At 39.5% G+C, this 26,471-nt stretch overlaps 1 protein-coding gene across 3 annotated transcripts in view; it reads right to left on the bottom strand.

Moving 5' to 3' along the window:
- THRB (thyroid hormone receptor beta) overlaps nucleotides 1-26,471 on the bottom strand; it is a 234,587-nt gene that overhangs the window by 134,405 nt on the left and 73,711 nt on the right. For 2 of the 3 annotated variants that reach the window (XM_067561913.1, XM_067561912.1), the window contains exons 2-3: nucleotides 17,030-17,115; nucleotides 16,001-16,090 (exon numbers count right to left, since the gene is read on the bottom strand). In XM_067561913.1, the coding sequence (XP_067418014.1) occupies nucleotides 16,001-16,090; nucleotides 17,030-17,095 (156 nt within the window). In that variant the 5' untranslated portion in view covers nucleotides 17,096-17,115. Of the gene's footprint in view, nucleotides 1-790; nucleotides 941-16,000; nucleotides 16,091-17,029; nucleotides 17,116-26,471 lie in introns of those variants that run through there. The other variant, XM_067561914.1, reaches the window with a different exon arrangement.

Raw genomic sequence — 26,471 nt, 5'->3', positions numbered from 1 at the left:
TCAGCCCAGTCTGGCGGTCCCAGAGCACGGCCCCGGGCTCGGGGTCGGGGTAACTCGGCCCAGTCGTCCTGGCCGGGTTGCCTGGTCCAGCTCCTCGAGGGCCCTATCCAATCCCCGGGCCCAGGTGGGGCCGGGGTTTGTCGGCGGCGGTTAGGCTCTGGCCTCGGCCTCTGCTGGCGGGGCAGCACGTCTGCCTCTGGCAGCAATCTGGGCCCTACTGAGCTCAGGGGCCAGGCTTTTATCCTTCCCCTTCCTGTTGGGACTCCGCCCCACGGCTGCCAATTGGCCCGGCCGGGTGGTCCTATCACGGACCGGGTCCCTTGTTGCCGGGCAGACTCCGGGGCAGGGTGTGAGCTGGGCCAATCAGGGCTCTCGTGCCCTTTCTCAGGCTCTGTCTCCAAGGGAGGTCACAGCGGCTTCCTACATACCCATTATGACAAATTTCGTTATCACTGATTGTAAGATTATTAATGTCAGCTTTTCTGCAGCATAGAAAATCACCTGCTCTTATTAGAGAGATGGTTTGCAATTTCATAATAATTATGGTATTTCTAAGCACTTATTTCAAAAGGACAAAACAATTCTTCTTTTAAAAGGTCAGCAGTAAACCATTGCATAGAACATGGCTTTAAACTCTTCAGAATATAGGCATCTCTCTAGTCTAGGTAAGGCGATATGAACATGAACAACTAGAGATTTATGATCCATTGTCATGTACAGAAAAGCATACTGCAGTATGTAAAACTGTATGCAGTAATTGAAATGGATTGTTTGAGAAATAGCATCTCACCTTAATTCATGTCTAAGCTGTTCTCCAAAGTAGACAAGGGTTTGTTGGTTTGTTGTTCATTTTCCCTCGTAATTTTATGATACTTCTGTATTTTATATAGCAGAGTGGGCAAATGCTCCATCTGAGAAAGGGCCAGGAAACAAGGAATTAAATATATAATTCCTTTCCAGAAGTGGTGGTTGTACTAGGTCAAGAGAATTTAGGACTACAGTGTCAACTGAAGTCAATGAGAGTCTTTCCACTAACTTCAAAGGAGTCTTGGATGAGGCCGACTGTTAGAATGGTATCACAAAGACTCTTATACCTGGCCTTCCCCATTCTCAAAAAAAAAAACAAAAAAAAAAAACCTGTGATTTCATTGCCAGAACTAGTCTTTCATCCTTTATGTACACATTCAAAACCCTCCTGAAGACTCTCGTCCGTTGATTAGCCAACCAATGCTGACCTCTCTTTCACCACTCCCACCCTCTTGACTGACTCTCCTCTCTCAAGCTATAAAGTATCATTAACATGGGAATTTTTAAAAAAGAAGATGCATACTTAACATGCATAAGATGTACATGAGCAACTCACCTTGATTTTCATGGGAGTTGTGCAGAGAGATCTGAGGGCACAATCTGGCCTAAGAGTTTTAAAGGGATATTAAAATGACTTTCACCTTTTACTTTTCACAGTTCTGTTTCAGAAAGATGAATCAGCATACGGTCAAAATCTGGGTACTAGCATAAAAAAAGAGATTAAAAAAACCATAAAAGCTATACCACCAAAAAAAAAAAAACAAATTTAGAACTCCTCCCAAAATGGAGCCATCATTTCAATCACATAAACCTAATTCTCAGCATATTACTATTATTATTTCTTAAGTACTGATAAAGTACTTGGTGCTGTATAAAACAGAGATATCAATCTAGAAGGCAGATGTATAAAGAGAAGGCACCCAGGAAGATCCAAAAGGGGGTGATGCCTTTGATAATTTCTTCTCTTCATCTTATTCTTAGCCAGTAGCTGAAATATTTTGGAGGTGAAAGCGTTCATAATAGTAATTTCCTTTCTACAACACTAACAGTGTTTGTCACTGTTGCATATTTCTTGTTACAGAAATAAAGGTTAGAGAAAATTAAAAAGATTGGCAAAACCTTACAACACAATTATGTTGTGAAACCTTGTTTTATTTTTTAAAACTAGCTGTTAGATAATTGCTCAGGAACTCACTCGAGCCAGCCCAAAAGTTACTATCAACAAATTAAAATGAAAATGTTGTCAGTGCACATACAGGAGGTGAAAAGAAATGCTGCAGAAAGGCAACACAAAGCACCAAGTCAGTTGGAAATGGTCTGTGAAAGGCAAAGGACATGCACTGTAGCTGTTTCATGCTCTGGTTATTTTTTGTGAGGTTACTTTATGTACAATTAACTAATCTCTCTTTTTCTGAAAATAATTTCTGCCTCAGGGCTGTATTATCTTCATAATTTTTCATCTGAAAAAGTCACATACAGCAGCACAATTTACAATATAAAATCGTAATAGCTCAAAAACTGAACCATGTTCACACAACAGAAATAAAAATGACCAAGTCTTAATATAAAATCGAGCTCTGTTGTCCCCCCTCCTCCCCTTTCTGTCACCACCACCACCAAAACAAAAAACAATGAACGAAATTGATAAAATGCAACTGTTGGGTAAGTAGTGTATTGGCCAAAATTCAGGGTGGGTAATTAATTACATTCTGCCTCTCCAAATTCCCACAGTAGGTTGACTTAGAGAAATAACTCTTTGCTTCCCCTCCTATGAAAGACCTGCTGTGTAGTGTTTTTATGGCAAATGGACACTGTGTTCCACCTCAGGGAAAGCTGGCAGCTTTATTGGAGAGAAGTTAGAGACATTTATAATATTTTGATAGAGATGACAGCTGAAGATACGAAAGAGCCAGGAGCATATTACAATAAGTTTGAAGAGTATGTCAACCCAAGTTACCCAATGTTTGCTTGCTACAAGTTCAATAAACAGAATGTAATGCATAAGTGAAGCCACAGGACAGTCTGCAATTCAGCTAAAGTTTCTGTCTGAGGGCTGTGACATGAACGGGACAGGCAAGTGCCTGGGACAAAATCAAAAAAAGTCTTGGAATACCTGATAAATTAGGAAGCTAAGCTTGATTTAAATAAAATAGTAGACCTTGCTGAAACACATGAAATAGCATCGGACTAGCTACATTCATATTTAAAGAGAGAACAGTGTATAAACTGCCAAAGCCCCACAATGCTTTCAGGCATCACTAAAACAAAACAGTATCCCAAGCCACAAGCCAGTAGGCTACAAAGGGATGGATAACTATTAGATAACATTATAATAGATAAGACTATTAGATGGATAATTTGTGTTAGCTGTGTTATAAAATCACTTGAGAGACTGGAGTTATAACCGTTTGTTAGGAAGCCAATAGCTGAATAATGTGGCCTGAAGTTAAATAGCGCTATTCTGAAATATTTATTTAGAGCAAATGTCAAGTTTATGTTAATAGTAGACTTGATAAACTTTCTTTGCTTCTGTATGTAATATTACTGAAAATCATTTAGATGGCCATGCTAGTTCCGTTAACTGTTGAAAAAAATTGCTCATATTTAGTCGTTGTGGAGTTCTTTTTAGATGCTGAAGATATCATCAGTAAAACTTCTTTTTTCCTTTCCTCCATCTGTTCTGTCTCTCACTGATTGACTACTTATGGGAAGTGTGTGCCCACAGGTTATATCCTTGTAAGCAAAGAAAATATTACATAACAACATATTTCATTTTTGTATTTTAAAACTTCCTCAAATTCTAAATCCAAACCAGGGATGTTTCAGATTCAAGTCCCATTTAGCCAAATACTCCCCCCACTCCTAAGTTTGGGGTTTTTTGATCAATTATTCCAGTTTTGGCCCATCTTTTATTATGTTCCAAAATATTTTCCATCTGGATGGGATAAAATGTTCACAATTCTATGTGAATAAAGCAGAGAGCTTCACAAAGATAACAATATTTACACATCTAACCCACTACTACTGACAAGTTTTAACATATTTTCTTTTGTTGCTGTCATTTATGGCAACACATCCAAATATGAGCACAGGTTTCCCCTGGCCCATCTAGCCTTGATCAACTTTGCATGCCAAATTCTATATGGCCATCCTTCTGGCATAGACTCAGGAATATAGTTCAAGTGATGTGATTAGCACCATGCACCTTTCAAAGAGAAACTGATCTTGATCTAATTTTTTCCCTTATGAAAATGTAGAGGCACCATCAAAATATTGAGTCAGGTAATTTTTGGAAACTCATGCACAGGATTTTCTTATGTGTTTAAGTTTTATATTCATACACTATTTTAAAATTACTTTTCCTTTTACCCAATAGACTAAACTGGTATTAAATTCATATTTAAGCATAATGTATGCTATACATAGTAACAAATCCTCACAGCAGTCAGGTTTAAAATTTAGAATCTGTTTAATTTTATATTAACCTTTTAAAACACTCAATAACATAATGGATTGATTTCTCATCAAAATTGATTTCTCTCCATTCTGAAGCTCAGCGAGAGGAAAGCACATTCATCAGCAAAAGACTGCCTTTGTCCAGGCCTTATTCTAAAAGTGGACCCAGTCTCTACCTGATAGAGCTATACAAACCATTTATTTCTACTTTAGAATGAACAAGCCCCAAGGATAGGTAATCAGGAAGCAGGAAATCTCATTCACATGAGCGCGCTTCTCCTATTGGTCAGGCCTGTAACTCTCTGTTGGGCACTTTTCATTGGTTTGCTTTGGTTTCCACATTAGTGTCAGATGTCTTAGGGTCACAGTACACTGTTCTAGGCTATTGTCTAAAAAGTTCCTTACAGAATATTTAAGGGTCGAATAAAGAAGAAACAGGGCCTAATTCTGGTCTCACGTCAAATATTTTCACACTTGCAATTATGCAGTTCCATTGTATGTAATCCAAGTAATGCAATTCCACTGACATCAGAGGAGTTACTTCTGATTTACACCAACGTAAGACAGAACTGAAAGAGGACCATACTTATATAAACTTCCAAAAATGAGTGAAAAGCACAAGGAAAGAAGATAAAAAATCACCTATGTTCCAAAAGCAATGAAGGATCCCTGAGATCAATAAATTCAGAGTAAAAAATGATACCATATCCATTCTCTTTCCAACAACATAAAACAGATGTACATACATTCTTATAGTCCAAGCTATGCAGAGACATCTTTTTTATTTTTATTTTTTAATCCTGCAGCTGTCTGAAAGCATTAGATTAGCATGGCCAAAGTAGCCCATGCATTCTTTCCAACACAGGAGAGGAAGCACTTATATACTGGTAATGCAATACAGTCAGTGAAGAGGTATTTTATTTTTAATTTTAATTTTCTCCTTAGTGCACACATTCTGATGCCTTTGCAACTGAGGCAGATATTATATTTGTTAACTATAAGACATTTTCATTAATTTAATTTAGAATGGATTTATACCCATCAAGACAGTAACACAACTACAGAGCCCCTTAATAAACTTCTGCTGAAAACAAGTACAAAGAAGGAATTTCACAGCTTTCTTGCCACTGAATCCTCCTTACTTTCATCCAGAACAGACCGATAGTATATGATATAGAAGATCCAATGCAGTTATGAGGCAAACACACATTTAAAAAAAAAGCTAAGTCACAATACTGTGTAAGTCCTGCCCCTACCTTTCAGCAATAAAATGTGTTTAATATAGATATGGCTTCTGTTTTTGTTGTTTATTCATTTAAAAAAATAAATCTTGAAAAATGAAATTTTTGAGTTTTGTGTAGTTGTCCAAAAACGGCAGGGGCGGGCCGCGTATATACAGTAATAAGAAATGTATATATCATACATTACTCAATACAGTAGTATATACTATAATGAGTAATCTCTTTGTAACGTTTCCTATTTCACGTTACTCACCATTGAAATATAGCCACTTTGTTGCTAATCCAACCAAGTTATGCCTGGCCCTAGCTCAGAAATGTGACCAGGGAGGGTACAAAGAGTCTTTTCCACAATATATGCACACCCAACACAAAGGGTAGAGACAATTATGCTCAGGAGCAGAAGCATGCTCCCTTAATACACCCTTAGAGACACCAATTGTCCCACAGAGAAGAGACAGGGCCCTTGCTCAACCCCATTCTTCTGTACAGGCCTATGTAGTTAGATGGGCATGCTGGGTTTTTCCTAGACTCATCGATTTTAAAGCCAGAAAGGGCCATTAGATCATTAGATCAAGTCTGAGCTCCTGTATAATGCAGGCCCTATAGCTTGTGTTTAACTAAGTCAGCCTTCCGTAAGGCATTCAATCTTTCTTTGAGGATATCAAGAGATAGAGAATCCACTACTTCCCTCGGTAGTTTGTTGCAGTGGCTAAACACCCTCACTGTTAAAAATTTCTGACTCATTTTTTATTTAAATTTGTCTGGCTTTAACTTCCAGCCATTTGGTTCTTGTTATGCTTTCCTCTCCCAGACTGAAAAGCCCGTTAGGACCCAATATTTTCTCCCTGTGAAAATACTTATATACTGTAATCAACTCACCCCTCAACCTTCTTTTTAATAAACAGATTGAGCTCTTTAAGCTCTCACTGAAAGGGATTTTCTTCAGCCCTTGAATCATTTTTGTGGCTCTTTTCTGCACCCTCTCCAATTTTTTAACATCCTTCTTAAAATGTTGACACCAGGACTGGATGCAATAGTTCAGTATCATTCACCAATGTCATACACAGAGGTAAAATCACCTCCTTATTCCTATTCACTACTTCCCTGTTTATACAACTAAAGATTACATTGGCCCCTTTTGCCAAAGCATCAGGTTGTTATGGGGGGATGTAAGCTACATTGAAACAAGGAAGGAAGCAGGATGAACACTCCCTATGTAAAACAGGGAGCTAGAGAAAGGAATGTATTCAGAGCTCTCTTCTTGGGGCTGTGTAGTTCCACCAATCCCCTATACATTCTTGAATTAGCTTGCTGTCTATGTTGCAGGTACCTGAAAAAATAACAATTTGGGATATGATTGATGTTTCTAGTCTTTCCAAAGGAAATTAAAATGTTATCAGCATATTGATCCTGAGGATATAGGCCCCAAGCCAACATTTTCTAACATGGGGATCTATAGGTAGGCATCTAAATCAATATTTTGCCACCTAAACCAAACTGGCCTAATTTTCAGAAGTGCTGATCAGACACAGATCCTGCTGAAGTCAATGAAAGTAGTAGGGTCTCAGCACCTTTGAAAACGAGGCCACTCTGATATAGATGCTTAAAATACAGATTCGGGTGCCTACATCTAGGCACCAAGGGTAGAAAATGTTGGCCATAATTTCTAGTTCTTCCCACATTTGGAAGTAATCTTCTGAATGTTTCAGGTATTCAAGGAACAGCATCCAAAATGAGGATACATTCTGAGCCGTTTTGCATTATTTGAAGACTCTATGGCAACTAGTAAATGCAATGTGAATTACTCCCTGAAAGGTCTCTCAATTCACTTTGGTAATGGTAATCATGGAGAGTGTGACATGAGGCTTGAATGACCACAGTCTTTTCTACTGCTCCTGTGTTGTTAAAAATATTCCAGCCTAGGGTCATATTCTACAAGTTTATCATAATCAAAGACCAGACCAGTACTGTACTGGTATCTTCCTGTCTTTTATATAAGTTATTTATGGCACTGAAGTTCCATTAAATACATTTAATTTTTAGAGTGCTACCAATCATTGTTGTAAAAGCATACATCCCTGCTGGTCTATCCCTCCAAAACTATAGGTTGCATCCATACACCACTATCTCCAGCCTTAAAAGCAAGTAAGAGAGCTAGATTTTCCAGGTAAGCAAACATGTCTGCTAAAATGCATGTATGTTTTATTTTCGAAAAATACTATGATATTTGATTAATGCACTAGCAAAACACCTAGATGAAAGGAGAGACAGGAGAAGAAGAGGAAGGAAATTTAGAAAAGCCCTCTCTGTTCCACAGTCTGAGGATAAAGACTGACATTTTGGGCCAGAGCACACCTTAAAACAAGAAAAGGTTTTTTTTAAATGGTACAAATAAAACATGATTACTACAGAAATATTAGTACTCTCACTGTTTAACTGAGCCTGGTAAATTACCACTCTGGCTCTTATCAATGCATATATTTCATGTACAGCGATCTATTTCAGCTTACATGCATATAGAATTTGTTCTATAATTTTAGGCGCTTGTTTTTTAAATTAGAACCCCAAATGTGCCAGAATGACAGCTCTAGAATCCTTTACTTATCCACAGGAGAGGTCCTGCCCAGGCAGCACAGTACATGGTTCCTCACGTTGCACGGACAATATGCTTCAACCGTACAATGCGAGGATCTCCATTAGAGATGAAAATACAATACTTACCATTACAGTTGGCCCCTATACTGCATCTCTCCTCTTCAAACTGGACCAAGACCAAGATCATCATCTCATTTCTTATGCTGTATTTTAGGTATGTGAGGTGGCTAATACTTTTGCTGTCAGCCTAGCCTGGCTTTAAAGGGATATGTTTGAATTGCTTATTTTTATAAACAAAAGATGTCAAGCACCATTTTGTTGGCTCATTTAGTTCTCTTCTCCTGCGCAACTAAGGACTCAAAGGAAACAACAGAAAAACAAGATGTTGTGTACACAGCCTCAGGTGAATTGAAGTAATCAAAGACTTGCCCAGCTCTGCTTTCTACAGTGAGAGGAAATTCTATCACATTTCTAGCAGCCAAGAGCAGGAGAAGAATTGCACATAGAGGGTTACTGCAGAGGCAGTCCTTTATATATACTTTATTTTCACCAATGGTCATATGTTCCAATTACCTTGAGTTTTCCGAAATGCTGGGCTCTAACCCATCTATTGCTCACTTGGTGATTCAAGTTTGATGTCAATAAGACTTCTGGCAAAACCTAATCATGATAGATACGCCAATTTCCTGCAGTTTCCCTGACAGACCTTATTGTATTAAGTTTATGTATTATTGTGGGCTGGGATTGTATGAAACCTCTCTAAGGAGGAGATGTGACAAATATAAGTCCTTGGAATTCAAAAGGCTATACTGAAAATATGCCAGACAAGAATGGACTTTTGGAACAATAAGTGTTAATGGATTTCTTGGGAAATCCCTAGGAAGAAATTAATATAAATTTCCCAGCTTGGGTTATGCAAAAACCTGCTTTTTGAAGCTACACCCTGAGAAGAGGGTTATTTTCTGCTGATTACTTGTTACTGAAGGCCAAGATCAAAGGCCCAAGCTGTATAAAGAAACAGCTAATCTGCCCAGCCTTTGTTCTGGTTCTGGATCTAAGATGGATATGAATTTGGGAAACCCAGTTGCGGGTTTTGAAGGACTAAAACCTACCAGAGCCCTATGCTGGAATTGGGAGTGACCTCTGGTAAGCTTTTTAGCATGTGTGTAGGACCTTTTGTTGTTGTTATATGTTTTCTCTTAATGCTTTTGCCTTAAGAATAAATGTGCTTGATTAGAAGGAGCTATATAGTAATTTATACCTGTGGGCAATACACTTGGAAGATAACTTGATTCCTCTTGGATGCTGGCATGGGGAATACACGGGGTATACATCAATGACTCCATTTGCATTTTGGCTAACACAGTCTCTTGCAGGTCCGGAGCTAACTCAGGGCATCTGATTCACCCTCTCTGTTTTTAAATGCAAAATATCATTCCAGAAAAGCAAATAATACAGAATATCTGACAGTATGTCTACAACCAGCACCGCTGACTCTTCCTGGTCTGTATAGAAATCGGTGATGTCGGTAAAGTGAAGGCTTTTACACCAGGAATTTTAACTCAGTTTTCACGACATGGGGCTTAACTATAATCTTAGCAGTCCCAATATCTCTCCATCCAATTAATGTCTCCCCACTGACTACCATCTTCTGTTCACACCAGCGACCCCATGCATCCAGGAACACAGGAGGTTGCAGCATGACATGTGGGCAGTGGTTTGGGGTGTGAATGGCTCAGCATGAATACTATATGCCATCATCAGACTGGGTGTTTGGCTCCCTCCCTCTAGCAATTCAGTCGCACAGTTAACTCTGTGAGGTTGGGGTGGGAGCGAGCATTTCCATCTCTGCACTGGGCCTCAGCAGGTGGCATGGGCAATCTCAGGCAAAGTGAACCAGCCAGTCACAGATGAGATACTGCTTTTTCCCAACTGTCCTGGGGCTTTTCGTAGGTGGCTTCCCTCCTCCTCTGGTTGTGGATCTCCACTTGTGCCCATTCCCTGTCTTCTGATCCTATTCCATCCCTATTAGGTTTCCATCAAACCCAAGCTAACTAACCACACTAATGATAATCACTGATGGAGGTGACCTTTATGGGACTAAGTGTACATCCTGTGTCTCAGTAGATGAAGGGATGCTGTCGATATATGTTTCTGACTCTAAATACAAAGGAATCTGGTTGATGCACACTTCCAGGTGCATAAAATGAACTGGCCACTGGTTCCCCACATATTGTACTTCAAGAAAACAAACACATGAAGATTCATTAAAATGTTAATAAAATAGTTCTCAGGCAACTGTAAATCTGTGTTTCTGGCACTTTCCAAAAAGTTGGGTTTTAATTCAGAGCATCCTAATGATTGTGAAGGAATTATGTTCTTAAATGTCCAGATCAGTGGTACTCAGACTGAAGCTTGCGAGCCACAGGTGGCTCTTAAATGTGTCTCCTGCGACTCTTGTGTGATTTAATTATTAACCAATCTATGTTATTAGCCAACCAGGATGCTTTTACTATGTTATTTACCAAGTGTCGTTGATAAGATAATAATACTTGGTCAGTCCTTTTGCTGTAAAAATTTGCTGTGAAAATTATATATATTTATTTATTCATTTAAATTAAATTAAATATTTCCCTAGGCATACTATTTAATTATGAATATACAGTATTATAATAAATTATAATAAATTAAACTATGAATTCATACTACTGTAACTCTTTTGGGTAATGCTGATCACTAATTTGGCTTCTGAATTTAAACTAATAGTTCTTCTCAAGCTTTTAAGATCTGCTGTCTCAATCCAGCTGCCAAGCATGTTCACTAAGCCACAAATCTCACATGAAATTTTGGTTCATTAAGAAGTTTGTGTGTACTGAACGAAGTTAGTTAATAAACAAAGCAAATGGATCATACCTATATTTAGGTAGGTGGCGCTCTTTTTTCTGGGTCAGTCTTAATCCTGTTCTCCAATATATAATATTAGTGGTACTGTGAAAGGCTGCTGGGCTCTTTCAGATGGAATCTAAAACTTGGGCCCTGGCTACGTGAGGCAATTGAAGATCCAATGGCATATTTCATCAGAATAGAGGTGTTAATCCTGGTATCTCGGCCAAATCCCAACATAATGCAATTACTCTGCCTACATAACTTCACCCTGCAGTTTCATATGAATACAGTATAGAGTTGCTGTGATCTATTACACAGCTGTTGCATTCAAAGCCAAAGGTATGTAAATACGGATATATAGGGAAATACATAGTGGTGTAATATAAAGACTTTATGGGCACGTGTTTGGCAGGAGTGTATTAATCATAAGCAGAGAACCCATGTGTGAATTATGTAGGTCATCTCAAATAAGTGCTAATAATATCTGTATTCCACATCACAGAATTATGTATTCTATATAAGACACATACAGTTTTGGAGACTTAAAATTCAACATGTCCCTCAAGGGATTTACTACCTTGCTGAGTGAATTCCATTGAGCTCCAATAAATAAGCCACTACCTTCCTTCAAAACAGATGGAGTTTTAAGACTCCATGACTGGATGGTGCCAAAAAACTATTTTACAAATGTTTGATACAATTTCAAAAGATTTTATTGGGATTATTTTTCTTAATCATACACCTGTAAATCAAGGCTCCCCTTGTTAACATGAATCCTATAGAGCAAAGCTCATAGGGAGAAAAATTCTGATACTAATAAATGTAAAATACATATATAGCCTGATATTACACCACACCAGCATGTACTACCTTGTGAATTTTAGCAAAGTTTGTCATTTTTATAGTATTATTAATGTTGGCATGGCTGTAAAGATGTGTATGTGTGACCATGCATGTACAGCATGGATATAAAACAGTTCAATATTAAAATAATTTTAACTGGAAATTATTTTTTTAAGATTTTTTATCCCTACCCTTTTGAGTGTTTATTTAGTGTTCATATAGACACCTGAATGGTCATTAGATGGTAACAATTTTTTTTATCACTACTGAGCTGGTCTACATTCAAGCTTAGGAATTTTATATTTTAAATTTCCATTGTTCTTTTATGCAGTTAAAAGGGAAAGGGAACTGTGACATGGATATGGGTAAAGATAAAAATATGTTTTTAAAGTTTGCACTCTTTCCATTTTATTTTCAGTTCTGTTCTGCTAGGTACTACTGTAGATTTCAGAGTTTATTTCAACTTCTTTTTTATAGTGCTTCTGTGTATGCCCATGCTTCACACCCATCCCCCTCTCCTTCTCAGTCATAGCTGACAATACAAAGTTTCTACTTTTTGTCTCATTTTTATTTGATAATCAGAAAACGAGGCATAACATGACTGTAGAAGAAGAAAAACTGAGAAATGTGTAGATTGCCTTAGCATTTTTAAAAATATGTGAATTACCTTGTTAAGGGTAGAACAACGACAGAATGTCATAGACTAGCTTTGGCTGTCAGCCTTCAAAAGGAGTACTGTACCTTCACTCCACAGCCAACCATGATAAAATGTAGATAATACAACAAAAAGGGTAGAATTATTGATACATTTAGTGGCAAATAATCCTGAATTCAAGAATTATCCGATACCTTTCATTATCTAATAATGCTTGAAGTAACAGGCTTGACAATGAATGATTAAATATTTGAATGACTGTCAAGGAATTTTTCCAAATTAAAAACTTTTTTTTTCAATTTTTTTAAAACCATGGACTGTAGGTATCACTACAGAAATCATGTAATAACTACAAATTTTTGTAGTTTTACAATGGATTAAAAATGAAAGTAGAAAGTCAGCATCCATTGACTCACTATATGTTCCTTTTCTAGTCTATTCTGTTCTACACAGGTTCTTATAGTGTGCTCATCACTGTGCATTAAACAATATGACTACATGTCTCACAAGTTTGTTCTCTCATCCTCTCCCCAGGGGGAGAAAATGTGTGCAATGGAGTGTTTTGGTTTGGATTTTTTTTTATAACACTCTCCTATCCTCCCACCCCAGTATGTTTTATGTTAGAAAGGAAGATCAAAGAAATGCAACTTGCACTTGGAGTGGAAAGTGGTAAGATTTGTGGTCCTTAGTTCCTATTGGAGCTCATTTCGCGCTGGTGGGCTGGCCCCTGAGAAAGTTCTATCTCTTGTTCTACAGTGAAACCTGCTCTAAGGACTACTTCTCTTAGACCACTCTTTTTATACGGTCACTTTACAGTATACAAGACTTTTAGGAACTTTTGTTTGACCTTTATTTAAAGGCCATTGTTGGGCCAATGAACTTTTCCAGTCTCTTGGTAAATCCTTTGTGATGCTATCTAGCAGATTGCCAGCTCAGGCCAGAGCAATGGGGCAATTCACTTGTGTATGAATATCAAAGAAATGCTAAGAGGTCATAGTATGTTCAATTCACTTGTTAGAATAGATCAAAAGGAGACGTTGATTGTATTGTTTTCACCTATCTGCATTCTATCATCACATTACATATAGTTATATTATGTATACCCTGTACTTAATTAACCCTAGATTAAAGTTATATTTACTTGATGCTTAAACTTCATGAAAACTAATGAAAGGTTGTTTCGACTGCTGTAACTAGATGCATTGTGTATGAATCTGTAACTGGACTGCCCATCAAACAGGGTTGGAACCTGGGAACTGTAAATGAAAGAGCATGATAACTTCAAAGCATGGGTCATTTTGTTCAACAATGGGAAATCCACAGACCCAGTCCGTGTTCAGACAACAGAGGAAAACAGGGTTCTCTGGCACTATTGCTGTTCAGTAAATGCACAACCTTTCCTTTTTTTTATCTTATGTTCAAAGACAGTCTTCAGTCATTAATAAACAAAATACATACTGTTTAGACAAACAGAAAAATGTAATTTAAATTTAAATTTAAATGCAATTTAATCAGTAAACACCAATTAATTGTTCAGGGCAAACAATAATATTAAGTACGGTTCCTGTTTCATCTTATCCCCAAATGAATCAACTCCCATCTGTATACAGCTATAATTTAATAAAATTTAAAACTGTTCTTCACCTCAGTATATCCAAACTGATTGTCTCAGGGAAGAAATCAATATAATGTTTGTAAATTGGATACTCCTGAAAACCTTTTAATGACATCTGAATGGCTGAAATAAGATTAAAAATATTGATAAACTTTTGGATATCATCTTTATCTCTGATGATAAAATTAATATCAATTTTTTATCCTCAATAACCCATATGAATAATTGCACCATATTTCTAACTGAGTGGGTAAATTGAAATTAATTGCATTAGTCAGTCACTTGTTACATGGGTCTGTATTATAGCTGTCTTCACAAATTCACTCATACACACTTATTATAACCAATATATAAAACATGGTATTTTTATAATTAAGTAGGGATACTCCAGAAATTAATGAATTTATTTGAAAATTATTAGATTGCTTGTAAAGGGGTAGATGTAATCATAGGTAGAATAAAACCATGTTACTTTACCTGATACGTAGCTCAAATGCTACATAACAAAAAGAAACCCAGCATAGCTTCCCCGTTACAAAAAAGGTTAAAATTCTTTTGTTTCGGTTGTCAAACAAAGAATTGGCTCCTTTATTATTCTCTAAGATGAATTTACAAATAATATTATCCTGTCTTTGAGTAAAGTGACCTGGAATTACTTATAATTGTGCTGGAACTTCAGTCACAATGGAAAATCCAAAGGATTGTTCTTCCAGGGATTATACCAAATAGCATTTCCCCAAGATATTACATACCAAAAAAGGCCAAAAATCATGTCACTCTTGTGCTGGGTCCTCCTTTGAGCCTTGTTAACTGACACCAAAAAGTAAAGTTTCAAATGAAAGCAGTAGGGAGTCTGCCTATGTCCAAGGACAGAATTTGTCATTAAAAAGGTAAATGTGAGGACAATTTCAGTTTCAGACAGTCTTTTCAGAAATTGCTTATTCATGTTTACTTTAAGGGACTGACACCCTTCAAGAGAAACAGTTATTTTAGCCCTTGACTGCAACAACAGAGTCAGAGGATCCCATTACAATATGGCTGTCCTTGGAACTGAGACTGCATCTTCCCTTCCCACAGGAGGGAATCAGGTGGAAGGAATCTGTGAGGTTCCCATCAAAGATTCATCCTCATCATTCCATCTGGGGCAGGGTTTACCCCAACTCTTCCTGTGGAACTGGCTGTGAGACCTGCCCCCAAACTCTATGGAACCCAAAAGACAAGTAGGATGCCAGTGCCATCACCTCAGAGATGCTGTGACGCCACAGCAGCTGTGACCCTCAGAGCCTGCTCTCACCTAGCAGCACAGCTCCACTCTACAAGGGATCTTCATCACCAAGAGCGTTTTGAGAAAAAAAATAATACAGACCCAGACGGCACTGGCTTTTCCTTGTAAACTCTGTGCGGTACAGGAATATGGATGTGCATCATGCAGACTCCACCCTGGCCTGCCCAGTCCCTGCTGTATCCCTCTGTATGGATCCCTGACCAGTACTGAGGCCTCCACCGAGTCAGAGGGCATAGAGGTGCTGCCACAGAAATGGCTACGTTTGGGATGAAGGAACAACTACACATGGAACGTCTTCTCTATGTCTGGATTTGGGGGGCACACTCCCCTGCTGAAAACAGGCTAACACGGCTACCCCTCTGGAAATCCCCTTTTAGTTACAATATGGTTAAAATTTATAATGTAGACAAGAACTAACTATGTAGTAACTGGGCTACATGACCAAGGCTTTAACGCAGATATGGAGCACAATGGCGCTAACACTACAAAATTTAATCATGCTGCAAACAGGTCAGGGAACAAACACACAGTAACTTACTGCCCTCATTGGGTTATTTTGTTAGGTGTAAGAGCCCTAGAACATAGCAAAAAAAAAGTTCACTTCAGCACAAACTTACAGGAACTGCTCTCTCTCTCTCTCTTCCTTGGAACAAAATTATATCATCATCCAGGAGATAAAGGTCTTCATTTGGATTTACATAAAAGTCCTTAAAGAGAACAAGAGACATGGTGTTCAGAAATGTTGGGAATACCTGTTAGACTGAGTATATAAATCCATGTTTATTCAGTGTCTCACAAGAAATTAAAGTAATGGAGCTGGCCAAAAACCATTTTTTCTCCACAGAAAATTTTTCCGCAGAAATTCAAATACTCAGAAATTTTGCTTTGGAACTGCTGCCACGGTGCCTTGTGAAAGTTGTAGTTTCAGTGCCTCATGCACCCATTCTCCTCAATAGGCCAAGCTTCCTGGTCAGAGTACGTCTCCCATAATGCACCATGGAGAGAGATGTGGTGCATCATGCCAGATAGTTTTCAGCTGAAATTTTTCAGTTTTGGGCCACACATTTTTTTTATTTCTGATTTTTAAAAAAAATCAATATTTTCCACAGGCAGCAGACACTTTTCACACAAAAAATTAATTTGGTCAAACCTCCAATTTTCCAGCAAGAAACAGTTTAGATGGGAAATGTTCCATCTAAACAGGCAGAAGCTGGGACTGGACGACAAGGATAGATCACTCGATAAATTACCTTTTTCTGTTCATTCTGTGTGAAGCATCTGGCACCAGCCACACTCAGAAGAAAAGAATACTGGGCTAGATGAATCATTGGTTTGACCCACTCTTACGTGTTGTTCAGTTAGATAGTAACTATATTTAACTACCTTAGATAGTAACCATACTTAATAATATAGTAACCATATTTAATAATAATTTGTCAGACACAAGCAGTTATATTATGCAATGGCAAAAATTATGTTAATGCAAAGTTAAGGCTGCTTTGTGGTATGTCGTTTCCTTGCAGAACACTGAGCTGAGCAAAACCCAAACTTCTGAAAACCAGGAAAAAGTTGGATAAAGTTGCCTGTGCAGCCATAACTCTGCCCTCTTACAGTAATGCCCCACTATGCCTCATTAACACACATACCTTTTTGCCAACCCCATAGTTGCTGAAGCATATAAGCTCTTCACCTCCTCTTCCATTCACTCTCATCCACAGGATTCCATCACACACTATTTAAAGACAAAAGGAACAGCCAATGTAACGAACACAGTGTTTACACTCACAATGTGTCAACCTAACCACATTGACTTAAATGCTATGCCACTCGTGGAGGTGGAGTGGGCGAGCTACATCGGTGGGAGCTACATTTTAGTGTAGACGCTTACAGAGATAGGTCGATGTGAGCTGCCTTAACATCAACCTAATCTGTAAGTGTAGACCAGGCCTCAGACACGAAAACTGCTCCATCCCTACCAGTGGGTGTTCCTGTCCCCCTTCCTGAGTGCTTCAGTGCCCATGACATGCACAAAGGATGCCCATTCTGAGCTCCACACCCAAAGAGGCAGGACCCAGACCCAGGCTCACATGGGGGGGCAAGGACGGGGTTGCCTCAGATCTTCCCACAAGGACAAGCCCCACTGATCCTGGCTCACATGAGAAGAGAAAGAAGGGGGGGTTCCAACCCCTGTAGATGGAGTTAGGGTGCACTGGAAGAGCTGGGGAATGGGGCTGAGGTACACTGGCAGAGATATGGGGTGCAGGACAATTGGGGTGAACTGTCAGAGTGGGGGATGCAGGGGATTGGGTTGTACAGGCAGAGCTGGGGGGTGCCACACCTCCCTCACTTGAGCGCCGACCTCTTTCCCCTTCCCTACCAACCATCCTCTCGCTGTAGCACTTCCTCCCTTGCTGCTGTCCCAAACCTCTCTCCCAATATTCTCCCACTCCTCTGCCCCTAATGCCCCCTCTTTTCAGAAAGCAATCATGTCTTTTTTCCCGAAACACTTTGATTATTTTCCTCCAAACTAAAATTGCCATCCACAACTCACAAACTGCAGCAACCTCCAGCCACTCGATTCAAAACCCCTTTTGTCGTAGGTAGGGGCTTGTGATTAATTTATCCTTCATTACATTACCAGAAGGATGAATTCACAGCCATCAGGCTGTCTGTACCTCATCCACTCATTAGTGCCTCTCAGGGTATGTCTTCACTGACAGCGGCAAACTTGCTGCCATCAGATCGATCCGGAAGTCGATTCAATAAAACCACCTCTGAAAAAAGAGTAACGCTGCGTCGATGGGTACGCATTTCCCATCGCCACAGCACAGTGGAGACGGTGTGAAGAACAGACTTTAGGAAGCGGACGTAAGTCACGCAAGCTACTCTATGTAGCTTGTGTATCTCCCGTCGACTGCCACCGAATTTGCCAATAAGTGTAGAACAGGCCTTAGTTTAACAGTACACAGCAACAGAAGGAAACCGGGTTTTGTGGGGGAGGAATAGGGATTGTAACTAGGGATCCCCGAGTCAAGTGACCCCAAATTTGGATCACTAACGCTACCCCCACACCGTCAGGACTCACACGAAATTTCAAAGTCCTGATTAACCATTCAGATTTTGGAGCAAAAGAGTCAAGTTTTAAAGCACATAAAATGGCTGGAATAGAAACCCTCCAGCCATTCTTCTGTACTGGCACACGCACAGTGTAAAAATGTACATTTTGGGGTCCCCCAAAGATTCAGAGGGTGCCAGATACTATCTTGGGTAAAACTCGGCCGACTGAGATCATTTTGACCCACATCACATCAATAGTTTGATCTCTAGCTCTGGGCAAAAAACAAACAAACCACCTAGAAACCGTTTTTAAAATGGCTTTTTTTTTTTTTTACAGGGCATATATCTCCAGAACCCCAGGCACAAATGACTCTAAATTTGGATCACTACCCCACCATGCACCCTCCTGAGGCACAGCAAAGATGAAAGAAATATTCAACTAAGCATGTTGATTTAGGAGGATTTGGAAAGGTCCACTGTTAAAAAGATGTCATGACACAGCATGAAGTACAGTTGCTCACTATGGTCCTGTCTACATTACAAACTTTCATCTACGCAAGTTACTCTGGCATAAAGCTGCTGCAGTTAGTTTATTGCTTGTGCATGTGCATACTTGGCTCCTTGTTCATGGACTGCATGGACTCACCAAGAATGCTTGTGCTGATGCACAGTGCAGTGCATCATGGGTAGGCATCCCAGTATGCAACCCACCACCATCTAGCAAACTGTCCTTTGGGAAAGTTCTGCCAATGCATGGTTGGGCAGACATGAGCCATGAAGGGGTGCCTGGGAGCAAGGGGTCAACTTCCCAGTGTGCAACTCTCTCCATCCCACAATGTCATCTATGTCCCATAATTTCTTGCACTTTTTTTAAAAAATCCCACAAATCTGCACAGCCCTCCTTGCTCTCCACCATCTCTGACAGAAGCATGGAGCCTGAACAGCTCTGCACTACTGTCATAGGAGCTGCAAGCACAAGATACACGATCCTCTGGTATTTGCAGTACCGTAAAATGAACCAAATCAGCAAAGAACATGATGATTTCTTGGAGGACACATTGCTATGGGACATAGCAAGAACCATTTCAATGTTGTTGCTGCTGTTTATGGAGCAGTTGCAGATGGTGGAGCGCTGCTTCTGAGCCTGAGAAGTGACTGGTGGGATTGCATCATAATGCAGGCTTGGGATGATGAGCCGTGACTGCAGAACTTGCAGAACATGCAAGGCCACATTCCTGGCTTTGTATGCTGGGACACCAGAAAGAGAACTGCACTAGCAGTGGAGAAGTGAGCAGTGATCACACTGTGGAAAACTGCAACACTGAATTGCTACCAGTCCGTGGGAAATCATATGGAGTTGGAAAATCCACTGTGGGGGGCTGCTGTCATGCAAGTGTGCATGGCTATTAATTGTTTCCTGTTGTGCAGGACTGTGACTCTAGGCAAGGTGCGGACATAGTGGATAGATTTGCAGCAATGGGGCTCCCGAATGCTGATGGAGCACTAGACAGCACGCATATCCCTATTTTGGCACCAGATCACCTTGACACACTATACATCAACAGAAAGGGCTACTTTTCTATGGTTGGTGGATCACCAGGGATACTTCATCGATATCCGTGTTGGTTGGTCAGGGAGGTGCATGGCTTTCACATCTTTAAGAAAACAGGGCTCTTCAGAAAGCTATGAACATGGTCTTTTCTTCCCAACTGGCGGATTACCACTCGGACGTTGAAATGCTAACAGTGATCCTGGGGGACCCAGCCTACCTCTTGCTCCACTGGCTCCAGAAGCCCTACACTGGCCACCTCGACAGCACCAATGAAAGGTTCTACTACTGGATCAGCAGGTGCAGAATGAGAGTTGAATGTGCTTTTGGTAGATTGAACGCTTTGTTACGCTTTTGGCATTGTTTACTCACAAGATCAGATCTGCGTGAAAAATAAAAAAAAGCATGCCAATGGTTATAGCTGCCTACTGTGCCCTGCATAATATTTGTGAAGCAAACGGGGGATAGTTGCTGCCCAGGTGGAATTGGAGCAGTTCACTGCTGAGTTTGAACAGCCAGACACAAGGGCAAATAGAAAAGCTTAATGTAGAGCTACACGGCTCAGGGAGACTTTGAAAGAGCACTTTAACAGTGAGCCACAGTAAAGCATGGTGATGTACTGTGCTGTGCCTGGCCCTGCCATTTTGGAGCCTGTTAGGAATTGTGTGCTGTTTGGTGTATACCTATGAATATAACACTGTCAATGCACCAATTAATTTTGTGATGCTTGCTGTACATTTATGATTATTACACTTTCATCACTGATCCTATGAGTTGTGTCACACTGGACAGTAACAAGTAAATGGGTATTTTCTGACCAGCTAGGCACTCTATAGCATGTGTTGTGAACTAATGAAGATGAATTATTTTCCAAATAATAGCATTTTATTCAGTAACAAAAGTGCAAAGAAAAATCTGTGTACATAAACAAACTGCCCCACCTGGCCCTACTTGCCTAATTCTGCAGGGGAATGAAAAGCAGATAACAATGCTACCTCTGTTGCACCGCTACCTCTTGTAGTATGAGAACATTAATGAAAAGTCAACAGCTGTGTCCTGTCAAGTTGCGGGTGCCATCGCTGTAATGGAAAATACATTTACAGACATATCCGAGGTTCCTTCCCCTGCGTCGGGCTTGCCCATGTTTGACTGCCAGGACTGACTGGACTGCAGTGAGTTTCAAACAGGTTCTGGCTCACAACATAGCTAGAAACCCCGGTAACATGTCCCTCATCCTCCTCCATCTTCCTCATCCTCCTCCATCTTCCTCATCCTCGCTGTTCATGTCAGGGGCCTGTGGCTCAGGCTCCTCTGAGGCATCCTCTGAGGTGCTGTAAAGGGTGCTGGTGGGATCTCTGCTGAAATATGTTTTCTCTGTAAAAACAGCATGGCACTGGATCGACCGTTGGCCTCCCTGGTCTTCTGATATGTCTGACACAGCTCCTTTGCTTTCACAGGGCACTGCTGCTGGTCCCTATTGTTCCCCTTCTCCAACATCCCCCATGCAATCTGCGTGCTTGACATCCATGTTTCTACAGCTGGTCTGTAGCTGTGCCTGCACAGCCTCTTCTCGCCTCCAAGCTGGAGCATGTCGGGAAATGTAGCTGGCATGGTCAGCTGGGCAATCTGCACAGAACAATGGAGAACTGCTAGGTATGCTTGCCACGCCTGACAACCAGGAAAAGGCATTTCAAAAATCTGCAGGGCCTTAAAAGAGAGACCCCTGGGACCCCTGGGCAGTGGAGTTCACAACTGTGACCAGAGCGGTCAGTGTCAGGCATTGTGGAAGAGCTGCTGGAGGACTGTTAGGGTTGACAGAAATAATGAAGCATCTACATTTGCCTCAGTACAGCGATTGTGACTCAACACCACGCAGTGAAGTGGTGTTACTAAGTTGCTGTAATGGGGCGCTTACATCGGTGGGAGACAAATTTAACTGTAGACACATGCATAACTAGGTTGATGCAACTCTGCAGGGTACACCAGGCCTATGGTTAAGTAGCTAACCACCTTTTCCTCTGTTTAACTTCCCTTTAAAGCCACTTCAGTGCATCACTATTTGGTGCTGTCTATTTTAAGACTTAAGTGAATGGAGGATGCAGCAAGCAGAAGCATTGTAACAAAGATGGGGATGCAGAGATCAGAACCAGTAGCAGTAGAACATGGCAAATGATTTACATTGATTTTTTTACACATTTGGTTAGTCACTTAATTCCTGTGGTTCTGTTTTAAAACCCTTATTGGTTGACTGTAACTTTTTCAGGATGAGAGAAATCAGAGTGATTTCAAGATGACCATGCAAATATTTCTGGTGTGAACCTTCTCATGAATACATATTCAGGAGACTTGTACTCTCTACAAACAAAATATAAAAATCATTTCTATAAATGTTTGCAGAAAATAAAAAGAGTTGTAAATACCATCAAAGCAAATTCATGTTTCTATTTTTTTCCCCCAATATGAATGGTCAAATCCTTTTAGCAGCATTTACCCAGAACAAATCAGCTGGTTGGGTAAAAGATAGCATAGGAGAGGAATGGGGGACCTTGCAATTTGAATGAACTTCAGAATGATTTTTGCAGCACTGTAGCCATGTTGGCCCAAGGATGTTAAAGAGACAAAGTGGCTGAAATAATTTTTTTTATTGGACCAATTGCTGTTGGTGAAAGAGGCAAGCTTTTGAGCTTACACAGAGCTCTTTCAGCTCAAAAGCTTGTCTCTTTCACCGACAGAATCTGGTCCAATTAAAGATATCACCTCACCCACCTTTTCTCTCCTCATAATGATAGCACTTTACCTTAACTATGAACTTTTAAAGTAATTGCAGCCCTGAGTAAATTCTATCCTAATTTAACCACTGACTTTCACTCTTTCTTCACCACTGAAATCCTATTTTCTAGCACAGAAGAAATAACTTACAATTGCAAATGCATATTCAAAGCAGACTTACAACAAAGGACCACTGCAACATTGATGACACCACCATGAATAATGTGATTATTGTAAGCATGAATGCTCTGAATTCTGAGAAGTCTGGAGCAGAGGAATCAAGCTACAATCAATCGCATATATACAAAGCACACCTGGCTATTGTCACCCAGTTGGCTGTAGACAAGCGTTTAGTAACACTAGAATGTTCTGTCAAGGGAAATCATAATGTAAATAGTGTAAAGAGAAATTGTACAACTAAATGGAAATGATTTTAGCTACCATGACATTTTATTAAATATATATTTTTCACTCTATTTTTTGACAGGCATGCACATATTACCAGTATTACTTTATGCATTAACTACTTGGAGGAAGTATTTGAGATTATACTGTAGGATGCAAAGGGGCCAATCCTACCAAATGCAGAGCAATCTGTAAAATACTCAATATCTACCAAGCTCAAGACACAATGCAGCACAGACAAAGGAACGGACAAGTTGACCAAGTAGATAATTCCAGTTTCTATGATCTACTGATTTTACAGAGACATTTCTTGTTGTATTAAATCCTAGCAGTGGCAGGCAAATAGCCAATAAAAATTCCAGGGAATAAAAGTTCAAAATATAATATAATTGAACAGTGTAGTAGCCCTTCAAAACAAAAAAACAATCAGGAAAATGCTAAGCTAAACAGGAGGCCATCTGTAATATGTAATTTATTCCTTAATAAAAGTGCATGGATTTTCATTATTACCTCACTCTCAGTTCAAGACGAACACACAATTTATTGTAAAATAATCAGGTTGCATTATGCAGATGTGTAGGTGCTTTTAAGCAACTCACTTAGCCAAAGACAGAAGCTGTCACATTTTTAAAAAAATATTTTTAATATTTTATCATTATAATCTTTGAAATATTTACATAATTTATAGCACAATATTAAAATAATTTAATTTATGCCAACACGATCCATTTTAAAACACATTGCTTTCCCAGAAAGAAAAAAATAAGGCCCAATTCACCACTGCATTACCCCAGTTTTAGACTGATAGAACTCCACTGGTTGCAGCCTATTGACCTGATCCAACGCCCACTCAAAGCAACTTCCAGGGGCTTTGGATCAGGTACTCTGTCCTGCACTGGCAAAAAGACTGACTTGACAATCAAATACTGATGGGGCCCTCTATTCGTGTGATGGTGAACATGAGTAAAGGATGCACAACTGGTTCCTTTTCTTTTCTAAGATGTACTGTGTATATTCCTGTGACTTTAGGACTTATTTACAACAAGGATTTTTAACAGCAACAGGAATTCGGAGTGTCATTCTATCCTGAATACAACTTCATGTTCTCATTAAATTGTAAATGACAGCTGTAAAAATAGACAGTTATTTGTGGAATTATCTGTAGAATATGATTTATTAGCCTCTACTGAAGAAGAAACATTCAATTGTGAAGAATAATGGCAAGAAATGACCATTAATCCTAAAAAAATAAAAAACTGTCTTCAAATGAGCCAGTGCCTAAGATTTCAGCGATTTGTAACTATATGACAAGTTTGGAGAGTCTGTGTTATTCTGTTATTAAGCCAGTTCAGGACAAATAAATAGTCCAATGCAGGTTGCTGTATTGCTTAAGGAACTCAATTTGTAATTACCAAATTTGCTTGTATGCTTTCAGATATTTCATTCTGTATTTACTGAGTAAATGCTGTATTTGGGAGGATGATACGCTGTATTCTTCATAAATAACAAAGTGGTTGAATTTCTGCTTTTACTGCAAAAGCCAACTCAACCTTACCTATGGACCTGCAACCAGCAATTCCATATTATTATAAATAGAAGGTTAAATTCAGTCCTCATTGAAGTCATTAGCAAAGCTCCCATTGACTTCAATGGGGACCAGATTTCACCCAGGCACTTTAAAAACACTGAATCAAATCACAGTTTTCTTGATTCATTGTGCTAGTACAGCTCCAATACATGCACGTTCCAGTCCAAACTTAGTCCTGATGTAAATAGGTGCTTAAAGGGTGTCTCACCCTTAGTGGCTGGAGCATCTGGGAGTAGCCAATCCTGATGACTAAAGGAGGCATGCCTTTGTGAAAGTATCTGATTACCTATAAAGAGCAGCGGGTGCACACTTGGGGCAGGCTGGGCAAACCCAACTGTACCCCACCCTGAGAAGCTGTAGTTGGCTTGAAGAACCAGACACCCCAGGGAGCAAGACTGGCTCTTGCAGAGATATTGAACTGTGCCCCACCTCTATGGAAGAGGGCTGGGAACCCCCCAACTAAAGAGAGAGAAACACTGAGCTGGGCTTGGAGCCTGCAGGTCTAATATACCGATGAGAACTAAATAAAGTGGACCTCAGGAGGGGAAATGTTTTAATTTCCTTTGGCCTGTGTTGCCTTTGTTTGAGGAGTAGTAAGAAGGGGAAAGCAGAGGCCAGGGCCCATAGAGTGACCTCTGGCCATGAGGGAGTGCTCGGCTGGTGGCTGACCCCGTTATAGGTGCAAAAACTGAAGTTAATGGAAGCTACATTTGTGCTGGGGTAGATTTGGTACTGTGGCTCTAGTGAAGTTGTGCAAGGTGTAAGTCAATAAATAATTCGGCCTCAGTAGTATTACAGTAATTTTAGCAGCACTGGCTTGAAAAAAAGTTAGATATCTAATAAGCACAAACTTTTAAAAACAAAATAACTTATCTAGACATTTTCTTTACCCCAAACACCAAAAGTGGTATGCATTCTGGATTAATAGCATGGAGCATTTCAGTTTAAAAATAACAAGGCTGTTTCTGAGTAATAAGAAAACAATGACGTGAAAATCACTAATGGGGTATGATTCTACTTCTTAAAACTTTAAAATGAATAATGTTTAAAAGAAAACTCTATATACTTTAGGCTGAGATTTTAGATGCCATGTTTCTACTAGGGGTAGACAGCAGAGTTATAAATCTTTGCAAATCAGGGTTTATAAAAAAGCTGACAGAACCTTAACTACGGTACAGTAGCATAACAGAATCATTTAATAAAAAAAAATCAAATTGTGATGAGAATTCTTGATCCAAGTTATTAGGAGTGGTGAGATGTGAAGCACAGTGAGGTATTAAGTAGAGCATATATTTATTTAACTGTAAAAGTTTGTGACTTTCCTCATATGACCTTCCTGGCACATAGCCAGAGTTCAGCTCATGTTGACATTTAATCTGAACATAATCCCTGAAATCTTTCCACTATTGCTGGGTTGCAGGGGAATGATTCTCAGGCAGTGTACAGAGACTTATGTTGTAAGTTTTATTTTCAGCTTGTGGCTAGTCTCTCTTTTCTCCCAGACGTTGCAAATGATTTGTTTTAATAAAAAATGTATGTCCCTTATTTATTATAGAAGAATGGCATCTAAAAATAGAAAACAAATCAGGGAAGAAGATACAAACAGAAATAACTGTACCATTTCAGTCCAGATGATTTTATTCTTATCACTACAATAGTCTTTTAAAGATACAAACACAACATAAAGCTCATGAAAATGAAGAAGGTCCAAGGAAATGAG

Source organism: Emydura macquarii, unplaced genomic scaffold, assembly GCF_026122565.2.
Source record: "Emydura macquarii macquarii isolate MOO-44397 ecotype Brisbane River unplaced genomic scaffold, CSIRO-AGI_Emac_v2 contig_2422, whole genome shotgun sequence".
In the NCBI taxonomy this organism is placed as follows: Eukaryota; Metazoa; Chordata; order Testudines; family Chelidae; genus Emydura; species Emydura macquarii.
Note: the sequence above shows the minus strand (reverse complement) of the source record. Positions and strands in the feature narration are given on the sequence as shown.